General features: G+C 42.2%; 1 protein-coding gene and 1 long non-coding RNA gene across 2 annotated transcripts in view; one reads left to right on the top strand and one right to left on the bottom strand.

The window, feature by feature from the left end:
* Nucleotides 1-1,157: 1,157 nt before the first annotated feature.
* Nucleotides 1,158-13,956, bottom strand: LOC121705926 (myosin heavy chain, fast skeletal muscle-like). Its single transcript, XM_042087263.1, has 40 exons — nucleotides 13,898-13,956; nucleotides 13,553-13,769; nucleotides 12,936-13,079; nucleotides 12,695-12,851; nucleotides 12,362-12,389; nucleotides 12,152-12,263; nucleotides 11,960-12,052; nucleotides 11,790-11,853; nucleotides 11,585-11,683; nucleotides 11,373-11,476; nucleotides 11,112-11,250; nucleotides 10,883-11,001; nucleotides 10,300-10,449; nucleotides 9,992-10,162; nucleotides 9,592-9,901; nucleotides 9,314-9,411; nucleotides 9,129-9,216; nucleotides 8,854-8,971; nucleotides 8,646-8,769; nucleotides 8,387-8,523; nucleotides 8,018-8,273; nucleotides 7,581-7,823; nucleotides 7,318-7,494; nucleotides 7,054-7,199; nucleotides 6,879-6,969; nucleotides 6,395-6,784; nucleotides 5,954-6,080; nucleotides 5,460-5,578; nucleotides 5,077-5,273; nucleotides 4,799-4,982; nucleotides 4,429-4,594; nucleotides 4,168-4,292; nucleotides 3,706-4,014; nucleotides 3,362-3,565; nucleotides 3,074-3,199; nucleotides 2,816-2,986; nucleotides 2,572-2,676; nucleotides 1,947-2,042; nucleotides 1,727-1,861; nucleotides 1,158-1,233 (listed from the first exon to the last, which is right to left on the bottom strand). The coding sequence occupies exons 2-40, from the start codon at nucleotides 13,754-13,756 to the stop codon at nucleotides 1,210-1,212; spliced, it is 5,850 nt and encodes a 1,949-aa protein (XP_041943197.1). The 5' UTR covers nucleotides 13,757-13,769; nucleotides 13,898-13,956; the 3' UTR covers nucleotides 1,158-1,209.
* Nucleotides 12,151-17,123, top strand: part of LOC121705986 — a 19,568-nt gene continuing 14,595 nt past the window's right edge. The window contains exons 1-2 of the long non-coding RNA XR_006030950.1: nucleotides 12,151-12,184; nucleotides 15,056-15,063. This is a non-coding gene — a long non-coding RNA (uncharacterized LOC121705986). The remainder of the gene's footprint in view (nucleotides 12,185-15,055; nucleotides 15,064-17,123) is intronic.

Raw genomic sequence — 17,123 nt, 5'->3', positions numbered from 1 at the left:
TATTGAAATGCCCTCAGTTCACTGTTGAAATGAGAATTCTGCTATATTTTGAGCACTCTGCTTTTGGACGTCTAGTACGGGTGTTTTTTTCTTTGGAAGGAAAATGTCCTCTATGGGTGTATTGCTACAGAATATTGTTTTGCTTTAGAGCCGACACCATGGAACAAACAAAAGTATGTGCTACTTGGCTCTGTGCATGGCATCCAACATCAGAGGGCAAAAACTCACACAAGGGACACAGAGTGACCTCCAGAGCAAAGGGACGAGAGCGCATGATAATCCTCTCATAAGCATTTAAATCAGCCCAACATTTCACAACACGGTGTAAATGCTGGATAAGCCACACATATGATGGAGAATGGAACTTGAGCAAGGAGCCCTCAAGTTCAAATATAGCCAGAAGTTTATCCCTTAAGTGCAGCGTTGCTCTGCGTGCAGTCTGTGAGAAGGAATTGGGCATGGCAGTGAGGTTATCACTATGGAATGGAATTATATAGAATTTTATGTAGCTTCATTGTGTATTTACAGAGTAGGCTCCTACATCTGTGGCCTCACACATCTTGAAGAGGTAAGGTGATACTGCTGAGTGGGTTTTGTATGTGGTGTCATTGTGAGCATTGATTAAAATACATTGAAAAGGAATTAAACAACACAAGAGTTTTGCTACGGATATGGTACTTAATTTATTGATAGATTATATTTTATTTGAGAAACTGAAATGGGTAAAGGGGTTGTCATTAATGGTTGGTAAGGTTGAATGATTTAATGAGTGTTGTCTTTTATCTTCATTTAGTTTCATTTGAGGTTTAAATGACTAATATGACTAGTACAGCATTCAGTAAAGTATTATTGGTGGAGAAATTCAAGGCACGCAAATCAACAAATGTAATACATTCAACGTCATTATTTGATAATACTGTAGCTGGCATTAAGTGTATTCCATGTGCATATCATGTGTATATGGGCATATATGGGAGTTAGACTCATGCACAATATAGCACCCTTTATGAAGTGAGATCATTTGTTTCCATGTATTGTGTGAAAAACAAGAGCCTGCAATGGGTTTTGACAACAACACCAAAGACAAGGGCTGTGCCATAATATCTCCATGTCCTGATGATGCTGAATATAAGATTACACACGCAATACATGAACATTTCCTCTCTTTTTTCTTATTCATCTTATCCAAAGATATTATCTCTGTCTCCCCTACTCGGCTGGGCCCTCTGGTGTCTGTCAAAACAAAGAGAGCACAACAGCAATTCAGAAACGCCATTAAAACAACACCATCATCTGAGGTCTTCTAACAATGCCATAGTAAATAACTCATTGAAGAATTGTTCTAAGAGCACTGAACAAAATCACATTAAACAACTGAAAGAAAGTACAAGTACAAAGTGTCCAAAACACAGATTTTTTAATTTTTTTATGTCTGAGAGATTTTATTTTTTAATTGTCTGTTGTCAGAATGCCTGGAAGATCTGTTTTCCTTTAATCTACAACATTATTGCTGTTAATTCGCCTGTAAGGAATTTGATGTTTGACAGTGATTTTGACACTGAAACTGAAAAGGACTGTTTTATATGGGATAGAAAAAAAAATAATTCAAAATGTAAAAACCTTTTATTACTGTGTAGTATGTAGTCACTGCTATTACCAAAAAGGTTGCATTTTGTATACAGTATGCCAAAAGGTGGAGGCCAAATCTACAGATATCTCCACTCACCTTGGGTCCCATGTCTCTGGTTTTGGCTCTCATCTTGTTGACCTGGGACTCTGCGATATCGGCCCTCTCCTGAGCTTCCTCCAGCTCATGCTGCACCTTCCTGAAGCGTGTCAGGTGAGTGTTGGCCTGCTCCTCCTGAAAACATATAAATAGGGTAAAGACACTGGCTAAATAAATAGGGTAACATGGTGTATCACTTGTGTGTGTTGGGGTGTCTTACAGCTTCTTCAGCTTGTCTCTTGTAGGCCTTCACTTTGTTCTGAAGTTTATCCACCAGATTCTGCAGTCTGTTCACGTTCTTCTTGTCCTCTTCAGACTGCAAGGCAGCACAGAACACATATAGTCCCCATAAAAAAGCTGCAGATTTCAGGCTCAAAACATTTATTTTAATTCTCTCTTTTTACTTCAATCATCTCACAGATCTGTCTGATACAAGCCAATTTGAATGGCATATTGGTATCACATTTAGTAAAATTATCTATTTCTTCAAAAAATCCCAGATTTTGTCTATCATTTCAACCCAGCAGAGGACTAGAAATGCATTAGGACGAAAAATTCAGTAATTTGTAGAACAGATCTAGCCTGGTTAAAACCAGACTCATTCACTGTGTAGATAGACCCTGTGGATTGTGAAACGTTTCACTTTTTGTTGTCTGATGGAAACGTTTTGTCACAATGTGAATTATGGTGTTCCAGACTAGTATCTCCCTGAAAGGAGATCTAGGTGGGCCTGTCCAGGCTAGAACAGACCAGCACCAGCATCTACTGTATACTGTAGAGGCTGATGTGCTGGGCCATTACAGCTGCTCTAGAGAAGAGCAGAGGAGCAATAAAATGGTTTGAACCTGGTAGGTGAGCTCCTTTGCCCTCCTCTCGTACTTGCGGACGCTCTTGATGGCCTCAGCTCCACGCTTCTGCTCTGCGTCCAGCTCGTTTTCCAACTCACGCACCTGCGGTCATCATCACAGCAGGGTTTAAGAGGAACAACGCTGTCACACTCAGTAGTGCACACTCTCTCTAACCACCACACATCCTCTCAAACCTCACACTCTGCTGAAACACATAGTACATACGGTAACATACACATACCCTTGTTTCCAGTTTCTGGAGTTGCTTTTTGCCACCCTTCATAGCCAGGTTCTCAGCCTCGTCCAGGCGGTGCTGCAGGTCTTTGACGGTGGTCTCCAGGTTCTTCTTCATCCTCTCCAGGTGAGCACAGGTGTCCTGCTCCTTCTTCAGCTCCTCAGCCATCATAGCAGCCTTTATGGAGGTAATAATACAAAATCATTCATTTGTCATTTCCGTGGTTATTGTTGTGGGTGAAACTGTGAGAGACAGGAAACGTACATCTGTGATGGCCTTCTTGGCCTTCTCCTCAGCATTCCTGGCTTCCTGAGCAAAGTCCTCCATTTCAGTCTGCTGTTGAACCGCATCAGCCTCAAGCTTCTTCTTTGTGTTGAGCAGACTTGTGTTCTTAAATGAAAATGACAGTGTTGGCTTAAAATGACTGCCAGACTGACTGACTTGTAAGAGCCAAATGTTTGTTGAATGCAAACACTTCAACAGAAATAGCCTCATTAACATGGTCTCATTAAGTGGAACTTAGATACGACTCATGATTCCCATATGACCCACCTGAGAGTGCAGGAGTGCCACTCTCTCACTAGCATCGAGTAGCTCTTGCTCGGCCACCTTGCGACCCCGCTCCGTTTGCTCAAGGGCGCCGCGCAGCTCCTCGATTTCAGCCTGCATGAGGTTGGCCCTACGCTCGGACATGCTAACCTGCTCCTTCATATCCTCCTGTCCCCTTAGGGAATCGTCCAGGTGAATTTGGATGTCCTTCAGAATTGAGAAAAACATGTCTTATTAGAATGATCTGTTCAGTACATTCGACTAGAATGCCATTGCTGTGTTTATCTTTTCAGAAGAAAACAAAAATGAATCAGAAAATGTATAACACTGCATGAGAAGCTTCATACCTTAAGCTGTCCCTGGACATATCTCAACTGCTTTTGTGCTTCAATTGCCTGGCGGTTAGCATGGCTCAGCTGAATCTCCATCTCGTTCAGGTCTCCCTCCATCTTTTTCTTGATTCTCAGGGCGTCGTTCCTGCTCCTGATCTCCGAATCCAGGGTGCTCTGCAGGGTGTCGATGATCCTCTGGCTGCTCCTTTTCAGTTGATCCATCTCCTCGTCCTTCTCTGCAATCTTTCGCTCCACTTCAGACTTCACTTGATTCAGTTCCAGCTGCACGCGGAGGATCTTCGACTCCTCGTGCTCCAGAGACGCCTCAAAAGGAAATTAACATTATGATACAGCGCTACTGTTTACATTGAGCCTGAGGTCACCTTGTTCAAGTAGGAAAGAGGTAACGCATACAGCATAATGACATGTGCTATTCATGTCATAATTGGGCGAAAATGAAAAGGTGAGCTTTCTCACCTCCGCTTCCTCCAATGCTCCTTGGATGTCAGATTTCTCAGTCTCCATCTGCTTCCTGGATTTCTCCAGCTCATGGATACTCTTTCCAGTTTCACCTATTTGCTCGGTCAGGTCAGAGATCTCCTCTAATTAAGGTAGACAATCAGTGTCAGTAGAAGATTAAAATGTTCTTTTGTACTACAGTATATAAGGTTGTTGTGTCAATTAATCAATTACTGACTACTGCAACAAGTGCATTTGTAAAATGCTCAATTCCCTCACGTTGAAGGTTCTTGTTTTCACGCTTCAAGGTCTCAAGGTGGTCAAGGGACTCTTCATATGAGTTCTTCATTTTGAAAAGCTCGGTGCTGAGCGTTCGGGACTCTTTCAGAGAACCTTCCAGCTCTGCCTGGCATTCCTCATACTTCTGCTTCCACTCAGCAAGAACCTGCCATTAGACACAAATACACATGCTATTGTCTGCTATTAACAGAGTGAGAACTGCTAAAAATATCATTATCAGTCAAGATGCAAGAACTGCAAACATTCAGAACCTCTGTCCTGCTTACACATGGTATGTTCCTGAAATGTAGATAAGTAGATCTCCTGTATCTTCACATTTAAAAACTGCAAGTGGACATATACTGAGCACCTTATCAAAGTTCCTTTGCTTCTTGTCCAGGTTGCCAGCCAAGCTGTTGGCCTTTTCCACATCAATCATGAGATCTTCAATCTCACTCTGCAGCCTCTGCTTGGTTTTCTCCAGGGAGGCACATTTAGCGTTCACGGCTTCAATTTGCTCCTCTGCGTCTTGGAGACGTTGGGCAAGCTTTTTCCTGTGAAAAGGCGGGAAATTGTTTTAGCACTTCTGGCTTTATTCACGTAAACTATGAACAGAACATCCTAAAGTTTTGGAGATAGTCGAATTACTTGGCCTCTTCGAGTTCCTCGGTGCGCTGGATGGCGTCCGTCTCGTACTTGGTTCTCCACTGCGCCACCTCGCTGTTGGCCTTGGACATGCAGCGCTGCAGCTCAGCTTTGGCCTCCTGCTCCTCCTCAAACTGCTCCCGCAGGAGGTCACAGTCATGGCGGGAGGACTGCAGACCATGGGCCAGGGCATTCTTGGCCTGTTATGTTGTACAATTAAATAGTTATGTGTTATCATTACAGATAATTTTTTTAATTGTTCCCTTGGATATATATTCCTCTTAATAAATCAGTGCAATAATGCACGCTTTAGAAGGGCATTTTTTCACCTGTTCCTTTGGATATATATTTACTACATTGTCTCTCTCATTGTATCTTTCATTTACCTTTCCCTCTTCTTCTAGCTGTCTTTTCAGCTCATCTAACTGCTGTGTGTATCCAAGTTTGCCTCTGGTCAGCTGTGAGATGAGACTTTCTTTCTCCTCAAGTTGGCGAGAGAATTCCCCTGTGTAGCAAAAACATTTGTAGAGGAAAGGAAAATTCTAAATAAGATCGCTTCTTTGTGTAGCCTATTTCTCCTAGACACAATTGAGCTCAATTGAACACCAATGTATGATGTTGACTGTCTCATATTTCTTAAATGTATCTAAGAAATAGCCTTGTGTCATCTCAGGTCCAATAGCTCATGTTCAACTTAATATCTTAAAATGCTTAAAAAAATTGCCATTCTAATAGCAGGTCAGAATTCAGTATTCTCTACATAAGAGTCTATTTATTTCTGTGAAACAAAGACAAACAAGACTGTTGTAATCAGAAGTAATCTTTTAATTTTGGGTAGTCTTCCAGAGGACAGAGGAAGCCTTGGGGCCTTGGCCATTACCATTTTCAGTTTGCAGACGAGCTTTCTGTGCGCTCAGGTCGTTGATGTGCTTCAGGCCCTCCTCGTGTTTGGTCTTAATCTCACTGAGCTGGTCCTCCAGAGTGCGGCACATCTTCTCCAGGTTGATCTGTTTTTAAAACACCATGAGAAATCCATCATCCAGCCTCTCCAATCTGCTTGGTCAGGTCTGAGATCGTCTCTGATTAAGACCACCAATACCAGTTGTAGATTGACAGTTTCCTTTGTCCTGCATAAGGTTGCTGACTGGATTGTTTTGTAAATTTTTGCAACAGATGCAACTGTAGAGGCTCAATTCATCACCATGAGAAAAAAAATGCCTCATAATGTGCTTATTTTATTTCATCATGGTTTTGCAGGTAGCAGTGTTTAGTAAGATTAACGTCATAATGGTATTATTAATTTAAAAATGTAGAATTCTACCTTGGCTTTTGCCACAGCCTCCACGTTGCTGGCCAGGTCGTCGATCTCCATCTTGAATTCGCTCTTCTCCTTCTCCAGCTTCTGTTTGATGCGCTGCAGGTTGTCGATCTGCTCGCCGAGCTCGGCCACGCTGTCGGCCTGCTTCTTGCGCAGGGCGGCGGTGGTGGCCTCATGGTGTAGAGTGGACTCCTCCAGGTCTCGCCGGAGCTTCTGGCACTCCGCCTCCCGCTTCTTGTTCATCTCGATCTGGGCGGAGGTGGCGCCTCCGGCCTCCTCCAGCCTCTCGCTGATCTCCTCCAGCTCCCTGGACAGATCTGACCGCTGCTTCTCCACTTTGGCACGGGCAGCGCGCTCAGCCTCAATCTCCTCCTCCAGTTCTTCAGTGCGGGCCTGAAAAGACAGAGAGTCTGTTGCAGCAGCCAAAGATAAGGCAAAAAGTTCTTATTATAAAGTTATGATTATCAAAAAAAGGGCTTGTCATTACCTGAAGCTCCTTTTGCTTCTTTTGAAATTGAGACACCATCGATTGTTCATCCTCAATTTTGGTGAGCAGCTGATTTGTTTCAAAATCTTTTCTGGGAAAAAAGAACTCCTGCTCAATTGCATGTAGCAAGGACACATACCTACACCTATTGTATTTGCGCCAAACATGATCTTACTTCTTGAGTTTTTCCTCCAACTGTAATTTGTCATTCTCCAAGTCCATTACAGACTCTTGGGTCAGTTTCAGATCCCCTTCCAGTTTCCGCTTCCCTCTTTCCAGGTCCATGCGGAGCTTCTTCTCTTGCTCCAGAGAACCCTCCAACTATTTCACACATTAAAGTCCACTTCAAACAGTAACATTTATACAGTATATATCAATATAATCATCCATGTTACAGATATAGACATAGATATACATAGAGAAAGACAAAGGGACTCACATCATCCACTTGTTGTTCAAGTTTAGTTTTAGCTTTTGTCAAGGTGTTGACTTTGTCTTCCTCAACTTGAAGGTCATCCAGAGTCTGCTGGTGGGCCTCTTGGAGAGCTTTCTTCTCTTTGGTCAATTTGGCAATACTTTCATCTTGACCAGAGATCTCCTCTATAAGATTTTTCACCTGTAAATATTTTCATGGACTTCCAGTTAAAATCAATGTTGTAAATTGTTTCTGAGATAGGTTTAGTTGCGGTTTTCAGTATGCACCTTATTTTCAGTGGCATGTTTCTCCTTCTCCACTTTGGCCAAGGTGACCTCGAGGTCATCGATGTCCTTCTTCAGCTCGGAGCATTCATCCTCTAGCTTCCTCTTCTTGGCCGTCAGCTCAGCGTTGACCTCCTCCTCATCCTCCAGTCTCTCAGTCGTCTCTTTGAGTTTCGCCTCCATCTGTATCTTACTTTTAATCAGACCCTCACATCTCTCCTCAGCATCCGACAGATGCTCCGCTTCCTGGCAATCAGCATCAGATACAAAAAAAAGTAGAACAATTTAGGCAGCAATTTAGGTAAAAACATTATTCAATTAAATTTGAAATATAAAACTGACCTGAACATTCAGTATGTAAATGCTATGATATAAACAGACATGTTACTAAAGTTATATTATATATTTTTTGAAGATTCTAGAAACCTCTACATGCTTACAGACTGGATCTGTAAGAGCAGGTCATTCTTCTCTTGCAGCAGAGTGACCATTTTCTCCTCCAGCTCCTTCCTCTTGGTCTCCTGCTTGACCAGGTCATCCTTGCATTTCACAAAGTCCTCCTTCATGGTGGCCATCTCCTTCTCTGTCTCAGCGCTCTTCAGCAGAGGTTTGATCTTGAAGTAGAGACGCATCCATGGCCAGCCTTTCACGTTCATGAATGAGCGAAGATTGTATTGCAAGGTATACACAGCATCCCTTTAAGAAAAGACAACAGAAAATTCTTGTAGACATTAAAAGTTTGCATTACTGCTGTTATCTACAGTGTAAAAACATCTAGTAAAACGTAAACGTGTTAGAGCTATAATTACTTCCTGGATGTCATCTTGGAGATTTCCAATCTCATGAGGTAGCCGCGGCACAGGGCTTGAGTGGACGTTACCAACGAGGCCAGCTTCTCGTCCCGCATCTCCTCCAATGTTCCCAGCAGACCTGCTTTGAAAAACACCTGCGTGTCCCCAAGACATTCATCCATTAGTCATTGTAAGAAATGTTTACACAGAGAAATGCATCATGACATTATTTTATCTTACTTTATGTTATATTTGGTGTGCTCTAGAATGTTCTTACCTTAGTGTGTCCGAAGCGATACTGTGTGTGATCAACATCAATGGATCCCAAAAGCTTCTCGGAAGCCTTCTTGCCATCAATAAACTGGCCTTCTGGAATGGCACTGGCATTCAGTATTCTGTACCTGTTTGGACCCATGAAAGCCGTAATGAGCATGATTCCAGAGGATTAGTTCCACTGGGAGTGAGCGTGCTCACGGTTCATTTACCTCTGCTTGAAGTCAGCATACAGGATTCTGCTGGGGAAGCCCTTCCGGCAGATTCGGATGCCTTCCAGTACACCATTACAGCGTAGCTGGTGGATGACCAGATGATTGTCCATTATCCCTGTCATGAATTCAGTAGGCAAACATAAGTTGGTTTTGCATCATTTGCCGCATAAACAGAGCGTACCAAAACTGTCTACTGAATGTAAGCAGCATTTTATGACAGACAGAGGTTCAGTGGTTCATTGGTGGTATATTCTACAATGCCTAAACAATACCTGGAGTTTTTACTTCATTGGGAATCAGGCATCGCACAAAATGAGGATGGGTGGATCTTAAGTTGGTCATCAGTTTACCCAGATTCTCCTGCAGGTAGTCAGAAGCCATGGGTGATTAATCAGTGACCAGTGACTTGAAAGGGCTTCAGTGAGTTCTGGACATGGGCTGTGTGGTGCAGGTTTACCCTGAAGACAGCTGAGACGGTCTGGAAGGAGCCGCCTTTCTTCTTGGCTCCCTTTGCCTTGGCACCACCCCCGGCGCCACCCCCACCACCACTGGCCTCTTCAGGAACAAGCCAACAATCCAGTCAATCAAAACCATCATGTTCATGTAACTTATTTACATCTATATTATCAAAGACTATGACCAAAATGATAAATAACAATAAATCTAAGTTAAATATGAATATTAATATGAATAAATGTTAATGCAGTTAACTCCTCACTACACAACGAATAGTACCTGCTTCTGCAGTGGAAAAGGATGCATACAGCAAGGCCAACAGCTTGACTGAGGATTTCTGGTAGAGCTGCACCACGGACTCGTTTAGCGGGTCCTTGTTCTTATCCAGCCAGCCAGAGAGGTTGTAGTCCACGGTGCCAGCGTAGTGCACCAGGGTGAAGTGGGCCTCAGGCTTGCCTTTGACAGTCTTGGGCTTCTGGAAGGCATTGTTCTTGCCAAGGTGTTGGTCATACAGCTTGTTTTTGAAAGAGGTATCAGATGCCTTTGGAAACATACACTCTTCCTCGAGAATGGAGAAGATCCCCATCGGCTGAGGAAGAAAAAACAAGGATGCTCATTGGTTCAAGGTTATAGAGAGAGGGAAATTAAATTATAGTTATTTAATGTGAGAATGTACTACCTTCTCTATAAGCTCAATGCAGGCAGCCAAGTCCATTCCAAAGTCAATAAACTCCCAATCTATGCCCTCTTTTTTATATTCGTCTTGTTCCAACACAAACATGTGGTGGTTGAAGAATTGTTGCAGTTTCTCATTGGTGAAGTTGATGCACAGCTGTTCCAAGCTGTTGTACTATGTGAAAATGAATGAAATACAAATAGTTTGAATTCCATCATTTCAGTATAGAGTATCACAGAGAACAGTGTCTAGTTAACAATAATCCTCATACACTAAAACCAACTATTATATCGCAAAAACAAAAAACTCACATCAAAGATTTCAAAGCCAGCAATGTCAAGCACGCCAATGAAGAACTGTCTTGGCTGCTTTGTGTCCAGCATTTGATTGATTCGTATTACCATCCACAGGAACATTTTCTCATAAACAGATTTTGCCAAGGCACCAACTGAGTTGACCACCTGAAAAGGGTGTATTGAAGTGAATCAAATCTCAACATTCAGTGCTAAATAAATATATTATGAACAAAAACCATTCTGTGGAATATACCATAACTTGACAGACTCTTGGGTATTTGACTAAGTGCTTTCATTTTCACATGTTACTTTGACATTTACTCCTTTGCTATGACAACTGGGCTTATTCATAATTTAAAGTGCATGTAATTTTCAGCCCATGACAAAAATGTTTCCTTGACACTTCAAATTAAGCTGAGGCCCATTTAGAGTCCCATGGACAGAGCTATTTTCCAAATCAAGTGAATGGGGAGGCATACAGGAAGGAGCGGGATATGTGTAGACATCGGCCATATTGGCGTTACAAACTAACCCCATGCATTTTTATGGAGGATTCTTTGGGTGCTGTGTCTCCTCATTAGAAAGTCTCTCGGTTTACCTGTTGGACACTCTGTCCCTTTGTGACATACTCATTTCCCACCTTGACCCTGGGGTAGCACAGAGCTTTGAGCAGGTCGGCAGAGTTCAGGCCCATGAGGTAGGCGACTTTGTCAGCCACTGCAATATGAACATCCGAGGACAAAACATGTAGAAATTAACAGCAGACCAGACAACAGAAATATGACAATCACTACTAGGAACAGCAAGACTGGGAAGAAGGGTTCTACCCTCAGTGCCATCTGGTTCCGCCTGCTCCTCACGTTGCTTTTGTTTGAACTTCAAGTTCCCATAATGCATCACAGCTCCAGTCAGCTTGTAGATGCCTAATTTCTCATCGTGACTGAAGCCCAGGATATCAATAGCCGTCTTCAGAAAGAAAAATAGATAGCTGATTTATAATTTTGGGGCAATTAGGGATTATTATGAAAACAACAATAGTAAAGAGATACCAAATGCAGTTTCGTATGCAAAAGAAAACAAATACACACATCTGTGGCAACCAGCTCCTCCTTGTCATCAATGCTTGCCACTGTGATCTGACCCTGGCTAATCAATGGGAAATCATACGGGTTGGTGGTGATCAACAGCATTTCTGACATAGGTAAAAAAGACAGGAAGTAAGAGTGAGGATGGGATGACATGACGTCTATCTTCACTGCAGTAGTCTACTAAAAATAGGCATAACATCATATGAATGTACCAATGAGCTCTGGCTTGTGGTTTGTCATGATTTGATAGAAGATGTGGTAACTTCTTTCATCTGACAGCTGAAATGTCACTCTTGACTTCTCCAACAAATCTTAATAAAAAAAAAACGTGTAGTCATTGATTACCAGACAAGAAAGAAATATTCCTGACAAATAAAATACTAGTAACAAATAAAATGGAATAGAGGAGAAACTTACAAGTTTCAATATCTGCGGATGCCAGTTTTCCTGTTGTTCCAAAGTGAATTCTAATAAATTTACCCTATTATAAAGAAAGACTTTATTTTCACTTTTTCTCTTCAAAAGAGAAGCATCAATTTGAAATGCTTCAGATCATTTTCAAAATAAAAAAATAGAAATCTACTCACGAAACGTGAGGAGTTGTCATTTCTCACTGTCTTGGCATTCCCAAATGCTTCCAGCAGAGGGTTGGCTGAAATGATTTGATCTTCCAGTGTTCCCTGGGAAAGTCAACATGTCTTGTACAGTACAGTACAGTACGGTATGGTTATAGGCCGACTTCCTCTTTACAACCGTCCGCATCAGTGTCCCTGACCTACCTGTATTTTGCCAGGAGCAGCCTCCTTCTTCTTGTCTCCAGACACTGCAATTGTTGCGAAGTACTGGATGACCCGTTTGGTGTTCACCGTTTTCCCTGCACCAGATTCTCCACTAGAAAATGCACCAGTGCATACATTCAGTGTCACCCGAACACTCAAAGCACGATGGATTGCAAACGTGTTAGAAAGAAGCAAATGAACATGACTCACGTGATCAGAACAGACTGATTTTCACGATCTGTTGAAATCATTACAAAGATACAAAGCATTTATTATAAAAATACTTGATAAAATACTGTACATGTGTCCAATATTATTGATATATTCATCATACAATCAAATGAAACTTCTCTGTACACTTCAACTTCTCATCATAGTGATGTCATACAGATATTTAAACACTAATGATGAACTGTCCAGAGACATGACAAGTGTGTGTGCATGTGTGTGTGTGTGTTTGAGTGTGTGTGAGTGTGACTGACTGTATTTGTGTCCATATCTGTATGTGAGTAGGATATCCTTGTAATATCCTATTGGCCTCACCTGTTAGCATGTTCTGGTATGCATTATCAGACACAGAGAAGATATGGGGTGGAGCCTCCATTCGCTTCTTGCCTCTGTAGGCAGACACCACCTCTGCACTGTACACTGGGAGGAACTTGTAGGGGTTCACAGTGACGCAGAACAGCCCAGAGTAGGTCTACAGGAAAAAGTCCATCAAGAATTTCTCGTCCCATGTTAAATGTTCCTTAAAATTCCATAGCATTCCCAGGAAAAAACTTACGTAGATCATCCAGGCTGCGTAACGCTCTTTGAGATTACACAGCACAGATGGTTCATTGAGGTAGGTCATCATGACCATGTCCTCAATCTTGTCATACTTGGGCGGGTTCATGGGGTGGCAGTCCTCGTCTTTAACGGTCACTGTCTGTCACACACAAAGACAAGGAGCAAACTCACATCAGCTGGGGAGCCTGAAAAGTTGTGGGTTCAATTCCCAGCTTCCACTGTTGTGCCCTTGAGCAAGGCACTTACCCTGAGTTGCTCTGGGGAGACTGGCCCTTGTAATATAATTGTAAGTCACATTAAGTCACATAAAAAGTGTTGGCTAAATGAACAAATGTAAATGTTATTGTGCGTTCCATTTGTACATGGTGACAGCTTGTGACAAACTCGTAAATTGAAATGACATAACTTTCAAGTCATCAGAACTCGCCATGAACTGGGGATCCATTGATTTGTACAAGTCCGTTTCTCGTCGGATGACTTTAGGGAGGCGTGCCGTCGCGTAATTTTATGTAACTTCTTGTTTCTCGTCATCTTACTACTCGTAAGAAGAGCCCTTCATACAAATGGAACACACAATAAATCCTTAGTGGAAAAGGAGGCCTGTGGGCTCACCTCCCCAGCCTCGGTCTTCACGGTTGCTTTGCCGCCCTCCTTGCTCTGGATGACGCCTTTGACGTACAGCTCCTTGGTGTCAGGGACAAAGCAGGCCGTCCTGGCATCAAAGGGCCGGTTCTGAGCCTCGATGCGCTCCTTCTCGGGCTTCCGGAGGTAGATGGCGGCCGGGCCGAACACGGCCATCTCCGCATCAGAACTCATGATGACTGCTTCACTGTATAGAACATATGAATGACTTTTGATGTATTTTTGATATATTGATTTCTTTGTATTGACAGAGCTATTCACATTTTTAGAATTATATATCTAATGTTGTTATATTAAGATATTTTTCCCCCATACCTTCTCTTCAGTCAGTCCAAAGATGAATTACTTCAACACACAGAAATCTGCTGAAAAACACTCCAATTAAACATAAAAAAAACATTTACAGTATTTACATTTGGAGTCCCGTTATATTAAAAAATGTAACAGGATGCCATGTCCCTGAATTCATGTGGAAACTCCATGAGTAGAATAAACGTTGGGGATCTTACCTCCGTCAATCCCAACCTCAGGGGCCTCAGTGTAAGAGGCAGAGAACCAGTGGTCCTTTTATGAGGATGAAAGTGCTTGTCAAGCGCAAATGCACACGCTATGTTTGGGCATGTAATACTATGCAAATCTTAATCAAGTCGCATTATCGATTTCTTCTGAGCACTTAAATCGGCAGCAGATCTTCAAGGGGCAACAGGATGTGTCAACACCAACAGGTGACGACAGTCAACCACTCTTGAGTTATTTTTACATGCCTTACATCCTTAAGACCCCTTCACTGACCTATTGCATTACCTATTAGCTGTTAAACAAGATGCTTCATATTAAAAGCCTGATTCTGTATAGATAAACGTCATGTTTTTACTGTCAAAAAGACAGTTAAATGTAATGTTGTGTGCAAATATTTTAGATCTATTAACATCATACTTACACACTCTGTATACAGTGCATATCTTGGGGCAGTCTTGTACAATGTCATTTAGGAGGATGAAAGGAACCTAGAGGTTTATTTGTGGAACTGACCGGTGTCACTTACCTCACCTATTCAACCCCTATATCACCACAATCCTCTCTCACCTCCACATTTTTAAGCATCCCCGGCTGACCTTCCTGACAGGTGCAACAATGCATTGTCTACAATCAACTGGACACATAAAGAATGAATGATGTTGTGCCCACCATTTTTATAGTGGCTAGAAATGAGAGACACTATGATCATCTCAAAATGTATCATCAATACACATCCAAATCAAAATTGATCTCTTTATCTAACTAATGAACCTGGGGTCCTGGTTTAGGTTCATGCTGTGTCGGCCACTTAAAGTTGCTCATCAAACGACTTCCCCTGTGTGTGTTGTGCGTCAACAGCTTGGTGCTTTGTTGGAGCTGGGACCCCTGGCTCAAAAAGGCTTTCCACAAATCCGTTCCCAGCAGCGCCTTCCGTTTGAAGGGGCAGATGTTTAGTCCAGCTGGTGTTTTCTTTGCCCCGCCACAAATCAAAGGCTGTCCTCCGCTACCAAATATATCGCTGGTGCCAATGCAGACTTGACATAATGTGTGATTCTTGCATTGTGATAATCTGTCACAACTTTTGTTTGACATTCTGAAGAAGCATCTCAGTCGAGGACACAGACGGTACAGGACACCATGTGCACCTGTGCAGGGTTTATTCCTATTCTGGACATAGAGATGTCCAACAAGTGCATTTGTTTTAGCATTTTCCATTTAATTACTGCTACTATTTCAGTTCTTCATTTTCATATTTCATATTGATTCAAAACTACACACATACTGTACACACATACATATATGGACCAATAGGCAAAACATATGACTAAACCATCAGATTGAAATTACTTTTATCAAAATTAAATCAAACAAGATGTCTGAACTTGTAAGTAAGTGAACTGAAGGTGCACTGGTCTGCTATGTTCCTCAGATTTAATTAAGTTAGATAAAAATAAACAGGCCTATGATGTAAGTTGGCAGTGACAGTTCAGTTAATGAATTAATTAACACCTAATGACTTGTGGCTACTGTATTTCATGTGGTCAAGGTTGTTGATAGAACTGTACTTGCCATTTGTGATCAATGGCCTAAGCCTGCACTCAGTGTTTTAATGAAAAATCTTGAGGAATTTCAACAGAAATGGACAGAAGGTGCCATAGTTAATATACACTACATGCCTATTTGTTTAATGTATAGAGTTAACACCTGAGGGAAATTCGCTTTATGTGTATGTTCTGATTCTAGTTTTCCAAAGCTGGCTGCATGTATATTCAGAAAGTTTCTCACCGAGTCTGAAGACAAGCAAATAATCTCCATTGCTCAAACAATGAAGCCCCATAAGGGCGGGCTTAAATTTAGGCTAAGGATAAAATGATACAGCGACAGCGTGAGTGACGACCACATAGCCACTCAAATTCAGTGACTGAGAAACTGATGGCGAAAAGGACGTAGAGAGAGTATCCTGCAGGTCGCTGTACACACCAATGTGACCCTCCATGAAAACCAAATGCGCAACGTATTAACCCTCAACATCAGCCAGGAGTTCAAGAAATGTCGTGTACTTGTCAGCTGCTGTCAATTAGTCCTGACGTGTGGAAAAAAATGCATGTGCTTAAAGGAATTAGAAACTGAGCTCACAATAATCCATTTTTATCGTGGTGGACTAAGAATGCAATGGAACATCTTTAAATTCCATTGCGTAAAGGCCGATTGGTTTTCCTTCCATGTATACTATAGCGCATGTCTACCTGGTGAGTCGCGTCGAGTGTGATATGTCGACCTTGCCATGCCCAGACCACCTCATGGGACGTAGCTGATGCTACTACAACTAACCAACTAACATGGCCAACTTCACATTGATACTGCGAATGGGAAGAAAAACACATTTTAAGTGCTGATGTGATACAAACATGTTGGCGTGGCTCGCTACAGTGAGGAAGGCTAGGGCTCCATCTACTGGTATTTTGATACAACCGCATGTTGTTTAGTTAATACTGACTGTCTGTGTAGTTGTTTGAACCTTATGAGTCATAAAAAAGATCTACGGTATGTGAATTTTAATACAAGTAGACTACACTGCTCCTCTCATTTCAGCCATTCGGTAAGCATGTGTGACTTCTTGCATGCAGGCCTACTGCACTTTGATTTTGTTATATGCCTTCTCCAGTCACCCCCCTACTGAAAAAAACAGCCTGACCAGCTAAAGGTGGTTTGCTGGTTGACCAGATTGTTTGACCAACCTATGATGGTTGACCAGCTAGACCAGCAAATCTCTTGCGAAAACATACCTTCAGCTGGTTTACCCACCTAACGATGGTAATTCAGCTGATTTTGCTTGTCGTACCATCTCAAGCTGGTCATTTTAGCTGGTGTTGCTGGTCTACACTGCTGGTTTAACTGGCCGTGCCAGCTTATGTTGGTCAAACCAGCATGACCATCTTACACCAACAATGTCAAGCTTGGCAGGCTGGTCACCAGCATGACCATCTTGCACCAGCTGTATCCCACAAGACAGGCTGGTCAA

This window comes from Alosa sapidissima, chromosome 3 (genome assembly GCF_018492685.1).
Source record: "Alosa sapidissima isolate fAloSap1 chromosome 3, fAloSap1.pri, whole genome shotgun sequence".
NCBI lineage: Eukaryota > Metazoa > Chordata > Actinopteri > Clupeiformes > Clupeidae > Alosa > Alosa sapidissima.
This window is presented reverse-complemented; position numbering and strand designations above follow the sequence as displayed.

Excerpts from the sequence above, each read along its gene's own strand:
- LOC121705926 (XM_042087263.1), bottom strand. The coding sequence starts at position 13,756 with ATGAGTTCTGATGCGGAGATGGCCGTGTTCGGCCCGGCCGCCATCTAC. Across the intron at positions 6,970-7,053 it reads TTGGAGGAAAAACTCAAGAA|AAAAGATTTTGAAACAAATC; the intron begins GTAAGATCATGT and ends CTTTTTTCCCAG. Across the intron at positions 2,043-2,571 it reads CAAAGGAGCTCACCTACCAG|TCTGAAGAGGACAAGAAGAA; the intron begins GTTCAAACCATT and ends GCTGCCTTGCAG.